The 7,455-nt window shown below is 43.4% G+C and overlaps 1 protein-coding gene across 3 annotated transcripts in view; it reads right to left on the reverse strand.

Moving 5' to 3' along the window:
• Positions 1-1,254: 1,254 nt before the first annotated feature.
• The window catches only part of vamp4 (vesicle-associated membrane protein 4), a 9,438-nt gene continuing 3,237 nt past the window's right edge, over positions 1,255-7,455 (reverse strand). For all 3 annotated transcript variants that reach the window (XM_040128879.1, XM_040128880.1, XM_040128882.1), the window contains 6 exons: positions 6,819-6,865; positions 6,522-6,572; positions 5,350-5,450; positions 3,052-3,131; positions 2,840-2,891; positions 1,255-2,744 (listed from right to left, as the gene is read on the reverse strand). In XM_040128879.1, coding sequence (XP_039984813.1) covers positions 2,719-2,744; positions 2,840-2,891; positions 3,052-3,131; positions 5,350-5,450; positions 6,522-6,572; positions 6,819-6,865 — 357 coding nt within the window. In that variant the 3' untranslated portion in view covers positions 1,255-2,718. The remainder of the gene's footprint in view (positions 2,745-2,839; positions 2,892-3,051; positions 3,132-5,349; positions 5,451-6,521; positions 6,573-6,818; positions 6,866-7,455) is intronic.

Here is a 7,455-nt window from a genome sequence, read left to right on the forward strand (position 1 = left end):
AGAGAAAGAATGAAGAAAGAAGCTCCTGGGAAAGTAGCAGGAGTGATAAGAGGTAAATGACAAAGAGGGAAAAATTGAAAGGAGGATGTGGTGTGTTTAAACATATCAATGAATGTAAGTATCATATGTAGATGGTCTGGAGATTTATTCTTTATTTCCTGTAGCTAATGAGACATCCATCTCTCCACTAGACAGGGTGTGTGTGAGACTGACTAATGCTGGTTGGCACATTGTGCATTCTTCTCAATTGAGCTTAGTATATGACTCATATAACCACTGTTATGCCTGGAATCTGAAGTCATCCAGTACGAGCCCCTAACGGAGGACCAAAACATCCTCCGCTGCCAGGGTGGGTGTGTCTACAAAGGCATAGAGGATAAAAACGTCTCCCAGTGCACAAAAATACAGCACGGTGTAACAGAGAATGGATTCTTTTGCGTTGCAAGTGGCTGGACAAAGAGTCAGAGTCCTAAGCAGAGGCAAACTCAAATCTCTAGCCCCCAGTTTGCAGTCTGCCAGCGACAGGTTTCTCTGTGAGAGCTGTAACGTTTTACAGCTACTTGTCCAACCAGGACTTTACTACCTTTGATTGCGCTGCCATTGGGAAGGACCCAGGAGCCAACCAATGGCATGCAGGCTTTTCACCACAGATATATCAAGATTTAAACAAGAGTGTATGAGATGAAATGACCTCTTTATCTTCAAAGCTGCAATAAAGCCATCACCCCCTGCAGCATGCACCAGCAATGACTGCGAGCTGGAAGGCCATCTGCCATAGATCAATGAAGTAAAGGACCCCTGTGGGCCAGTTTCATTTCTACTCCCTCAGAAGGGCTGCGCGGTGCTGGCTGAGCAAAGGGGCAGAGCTGTCGGTGTGTGTTTGCGTCTACTGTCCTGTGAGGACTAGAGCAGCGGATCTCTCAGAACAGTAACGCTTCACGGGCTCCTGTCCCTCCAACTTCAGTGCCATCTTGGGACTACACACTGACAGTAAAGTCACAGACCAATAAAAAGGTTGGGTAACGAAGAGGAGATAACAGACAGCTCAGGAGCTCTGAGAGCACGAGGATGTCCGGCTTGGTCGCGAGAGGAGGGATTGCATGACGATTAGTTTTTCCCTCTTCACCTCCAGGCATCTTTCTTTCCATCAACCCCTTGCTCTTCTTTCTCAGTTTCTTCTCTCAAGTTTTCCACTGATTCTTCTTACTCTTTTCTTATGACTCGGTCAATCAGTTGAACCAGACCAATGCCCTTTAAAATCACTTTATTTCAGAGCAAAAAGGATCAATATATCACAGTCTTCCAATGCAATGCCAGAATATTGTACATCATTACAGAATTGGTATTTACAACTAAAATAAATTACATTAAAATAACATAAAATGACAATGTGGTATTCTATTGTATTATACAGTTAATTAATCAAGACACAATGACACCTATGTTTGTTTCACAGCCCGACTTTAAACTGGCATCACTGAAATGACCCCTTTTCAAACGTAATGCGACAGTACAGAGAGATAAAGTGTCCCTTCAGTGGCGATGGGAATACCAGCATTCATACAAAGCACCACATTGAGCAACCAGCAAAAATATGAACTTAAAAATAGTGAAAAAAGACAGAAGCGGTATTAAAAACAATCAGAACCATCTGCAGAGTGAGAGACAGTTTAATGCCACTAGCAGGAAAGTAGGACAGCCGTGACCAAACTGGCCCAGAGCTCAGCACAATGAGGAGGAAGATGAGGAGACATTCAAAACCCGGATGTTTTGGTTTGCCATGGTCCTGCTGTACAGTAGAACAAGCTATCAGGAGGCAGGCGGAAATGGAAATTTATGGAGTAAGACTAATGTCAGAAAGCAGGATGTTGTTTGAACAGATGGCGTTCCTTTCCATTTCCGATCATCTGCACTGATGAGGAAATGTAGCTGATAAGTGAAATCAGTTTTCTGTCAGAAAGCCTTGTTGATGGTTCAAAGAAGCCACCTTTGACTTGCACGGATGAACCTCAGATGTTCCCTCGCCTCGTGTCGGACAGAGAAATGTGTGCCCGTGTTCACAAAATGTTCCCTTTAAACGTTCTCATCGTCTGTGTTTCAGAGCACGAGAGCACACAGGGAATCATGGGTAGACATCTGAGGTTCATTTGGTAGATGTTAAAGCATCTTTATGTGAGGCTGCTGCAGCAGATTCAGACCAGCTAAACCAAGAGAGACAGTTGGCATGGATTCCCTGCCTTTACAGTATCTATCTAGCTATATGATGTAATATGCAGGACCTGGAGTTTCCCTGTTGTCAAGGCAAAGCCAGGGCCCCACACGTGATATGTATCATGGACTGGACAACTCCTTCACGTTGACTAGAGGGCCGAGAGTCAGCGTTTTTCTCTCAAACTGCATTAAAATATCTCCCCAATTCTTACCCGCTGTGTTCCCTTTCGGCAGCAAAGGCTCAAGCCAGGGATCAAACCGAGGCCTTAGTACTGACCTCACAGCAGATTTTAATGCAAATCCCAACAGTAAGATCTGTACTAAGGGCAAGTTGACGCCAGATCCTTGAGGGTACACAGGCTGATGCTGAGGAGGGAGAGGGAGGGTGGCTGGCACCCCCCAGCTTGAGTGGAGGACCGTGTGCAGAGGACAGAGAGAGTGAGAGAGAGAGAGAGAAAGAGGAAGAAGAGGAAGAGGGGGGTTCTCCCCCATTCTCCTCGTCAGACACTAGCGATATCGCAGGATCACTGGTACTGAAAGAGGGAAAAAAAGAGAAAGAATATGTAACGAGAAGTTCGGCACATTGCGTAAATTTAAACAGTGCTGGGGTGTGTAGTCTGACACTCACTGATGATAATGAGCAGGAGAGCAACCACAACCAAGGCAATAATCATCTTCATCTGTGGGTGAAATGATGCACATTAAACACATCTCTTGACATTAGACAGACCACAACAGAAATGCAAACAACTGAGAGATATGGTGAGGGTGTCACACACTTGGAAAAACACACGCACGCATGCACGCACGCACGCACGCACGCACGCACGCACAGCCTACCTTCATGTCTCTCCACCACATCCTCCTGTGCAGCTGTTTGGCTCGGCTACTGAAGGCAGAGGCGTTGTCTGATAGGCTCTCTGGAGCACCACGTGACCGTAGCACGGATGAGGACATGTGAGGAGAAAAATACATTGCAGAAGAGAGGAGAAAAAAAACAAACTTCTGTTAATCACTGGAACAGTAAACAATTTTCTAGCTATTGTTTTCACTTTTATGTTGGATACGGTGGCTAAAACTGTCTGGCCCTCTGTTGTGCATGTGCAGTTATAATGTGTTAGGGTTATGTAAGTCTTAGCTCTACTGGTGAGATCACTCCCATGATTTTCAAAAGTCAATTCTATTGGCATGAAATGTTGAATAACAAGTTGCCAAATTTATACACAGTGGAGGAAAAACACATTTCCTCCAGCTTCTCCCCTTCTGTCCTTGTTGTGATATCCCTCTCCAAACTGCTCGCCCACACCGCCCTGTCTCTCTGTTTCTTGGATACCGTTGTTAGCTTGATGTTTGTGCATGTTAACAGGAAGGTTACAGCTCCCTAGCGTGCGGCGTCCAAGCCCCTGTCCCTCTTTAGAGTCTCTGTGTCCGTCATGTGTCTCCTGTTTCCACGTCTATGGGCCTGTTAATGACCTGTCACTACTACAAAGAGAAGCACCCAGACACGGCTTCTGAGAAGACGCTTGTTAATCCTCTGGAATTTAACGACAGGTTACCTGCACATGGGTCAGAGAGCAAGCTGCAAGTGTCAGTCACACGATATTATATTGCTAAAATAAAGACAACTATGAAGAACACGCACTGTAGACACACACAATCACAAAGACTCACATGCAAACATGTCATACACAAACAAATGTGTTTCAGATGTGCATCATTGTCTTGGTCACCATGAGGGACAAGAAGTTATACAACATGTGCATGGATCTCATCACGAGGCCTAATAGACTGGCAACAGTCATGAGCTCTTCATCCTCATCTCTTCATCAGTGAAGGAGACAAGAAGAGGAAGACATATGCGCGCCTTGTTGAAAGCCTCGCATGCGTGTTAAAGTTGTGTAACGGTGCCAGCTTAACACATTTCACACACCTGCTTGATACACATCAAGATGAAAAAAGCGGAGCTGTGTGAATGAGAGTGTAAGACCTGTGAAAAGCCTTCAGACACACACCTGGTAAAAAACTAAACCTGGACATGTCATTTACACCCTTAACGTGTACTGAGTCTATTTACATGCAAGCAACTGTTACCACACACCCAAAGTCCTGCTGGACCAAAGCTGTACAGGTTGTTTAAAACATTTGACTGCCCCTGGGAGGATTTAATGTTTTGTTGATTTTTTTTTACTAAAATATGTGCCATATATAACACATTTTTTTCAAGGTTTAATGTAAAGCTGCAACAGGTAGTCAATTAATTGAATATTTGATCAACAGAAGAATAACCAACAACTGTTCTAATAATCAAAATTTTCAGGGAAAAATGCCAAACATTTGGTGGTTCCAGCTTCTCAAATATCAAGATTTAATGGTTTTCTTTGTCATATACGTTAGTAAACTGAAAATCTTTGTGTTCTGGGCTGTTGGTCAGACAACACAAGACATTTGAAGATTTCACCATCAACTCTGGGAAATTATTTCAGCATGTTTTACAATTTTCTGACAATCTGGCAATTGTTAGTTCCAGCCCTTGTTTAATGCAAACTGAATTTTATGTGCTTAATTTAACTGACAAAGAACCTGTAAACGTAGCACATCCCCACAGCCAGAATACATTCCCGCCTTTTTGGGCAGAGGTTTTGAAATATTTCCTGCAGATAGTTGATAATTTGTCTGGTCTTGCTTCAATTTGGACTTTTTCTTACTTGTAGAACATTTCTATACTAAAATATTCTAAGTTTGGCACATATGCAAGCAGGTTTGAGCTCTAACCAGAGATTTTTAATAACGTTACAGTCGGAGACATGCCTAAACCTGGCCTAAGTTAAGGTTAAGATCATTTGGCCTTATTAACAAATGCTTTTCATTTAAATTGGATGCACATTGCAGAAATTTTGCTATTAATATAAGTAAATTCCCTAAAAAATCCCATATACAGTAAGGGTAACAATCCTCAGAGCCATGTGCAAACCCTCTGTAAACTAACTGTGGGAAAATAAAACACTAAAACAAACAAGACTGGTAAACATTCCCTGTAGAGTTTGTGTTGACTTCATTTTACTTTGTAAATCAACAAAACACTTGTTCTACAAACGCAGACACAGACAAACACACATTATCCCTGTGTGACTGATTTACCCGACTTGTCCTGCAGGTCATCGAGACGTTCGCCCCTCTCTATCACTTTGGAGATGTTCTCCTGCATCACATCGATCACCTCATCAACCTGTGACTGCACCCTGAGGACGCAAGTTGGTGTGAGACAGAGAATCATAGGTAACAGACATGAATCATGAGTTAAGAAAGGCTAAATTTGTCAAAGGATTCATTTAATTTTTTTTGGTAACCCACAACAGCACAAAGCACCTGTTTTTCCAACAATATCCTCTTCTCTATATCTGGCCTTGTCCAGTTGGCAGGCAATAAAAAAGCCTGCCAAAGGGTTTTCAGCCTTACTGTGACCTGTCTGCACCTGTTGAGTATCTGAAGAATTATGCTCAAATCCTTGCTTTACTCACGCTACTCATACCTGAGCATGGCATGACTAGAAACAGATTACCCTTCAGCCACTCTCATTTCAAAATAAATCTTAGCAATATCTCTTGGAGGGATGCATGGTCAGCCGGAAGGAGAGCCTTGGCAAGAAATACAAAGGAGAGGCTCACAAGAGAGGTACAAAACAAAGAAATTTGTTTCCTCTAACAGATGATCATATTTTCCAGCACCTTTCCACTGATGGTTTCAGACAAGGGACTGCAGGACTTCACCTTGATTGCACGGTGAAGAATGAGAAACCATAGCCAGAGTAAAACACAGCATCAGGAACTGGGGGGCAGCAAAGAAGCATGAGCTGCTACAAATACACATTAACAAACTTTGAGGACACCACCTCTGAGGTTCAGGTTCAGACAGACAGAGGTGAGGAGCACGGGCCCTGTGCACGCGACATTCCTGGAATCAGTAGTGATGGGATCCAATTTCATGTGCTCGCAACAATGACAAATTGTAAGGTATGGAGGGAACATGGAGAAACAACTCTGGGTGCCAGACTGTCTCAACAATGACCTCCTCTGTTCTCTGGCTGTCAGTGCCTGGGGGTTAATGTGGAAACAAACTGCAGAGGGACTGACGCGTCCTGGGAAAGTTACACAATAACCTGCACACGACGGCTTCTGTCTGCTAATAAGTCCAGTTTCTGGTAAACATGACGAGCCACTATTACATAAGGCCAACACCAAAACTTAAGAGTGCTGGTTACACAGCTCTGACTTCTGGCTATTAGCTGTAATGCTGAATGTGTTAGTACTTACTGCTTGATTTTGTCATTCTGAGGTCCAAATCTGGGTCCTGTCGGCCCTCTCCTGGAAAACAGACAATGACAAAGCCAGAGTTACCAATTTAATGCTGGAATTTTCAGCTGCAACAGCTCATCTTGCTGTTGATTTTGGGTATTATGCTTTAACAGCAATCCACGTTATCATTATTGCTCTCATCATTTTAGTTCCTTCTGACTCTGCTGTGTTAAAAACGCACTTTCAATATATTTGATTCATCGTTTTTCTAATAAGCTCAGAGCCTGAATACAATATATCTTTGCACAGACTCACAAAAAGAAGTCTTCCTCCTCATCAGAGTCTTCTTCCAGCAGGTTCCTCTGCAAAAGATGAAAAGATCAGAGGTCGGATAAGGATAAGCTCTGGATATTGAATAACTGCTGCTTCCTGTTCAAATAACTTCCCACGAGGGCAGCTGGGACCACTGGGGCAGTGGAGCTGGTAAAAAATGAGACAGTTACTTCACTGCAGACAATACCCTTTTCTACTGTTCTGGGGCCAGTGTCAATGTTGGGATTAGGAACCACCAAGCTGATTTTCCCACCATACCACATTTCTGCTGATTTTTTGACAGCTGTGGTTGCCTGATAACAACTTTGAGATTCAGTCGTGATGACATCAACCCGGCCACCTACGATATGTCACTGATTCCCTGGTTGTGGACAAATACTAACGAGTTTAAAGGGCCAGAATTAAGTATTTTAGGGCTTGAAATGTTTCCAGATCAGGTTCAAACCGGCTCCTGTACCACAATCTTGTCAGTTTTGAGGCACAGTCAGAGTACATTCCTGGCACTCACAACTAGTGCTGCTGATGGGAAGATATGAAACTAACTACACTGACTCCTGCAGATGCCATATAGCTGATGTGCAGATCATTAGATGCTTTTTCTGTCTGTCTTCAGATGGCC

Source organism: Xiphias gladius, chromosome 6 (assembly GCF_016859285.1).
Source record: "Xiphias gladius isolate SHS-SW01 ecotype Sanya breed wild chromosome 6, ASM1685928v1, whole genome shotgun sequence".
Lineage (NCBI taxonomy): Eukaryota > Metazoa > Chordata > Actinopteri > Istiophoriformes > Xiphiidae > Xiphias > Xiphias gladius.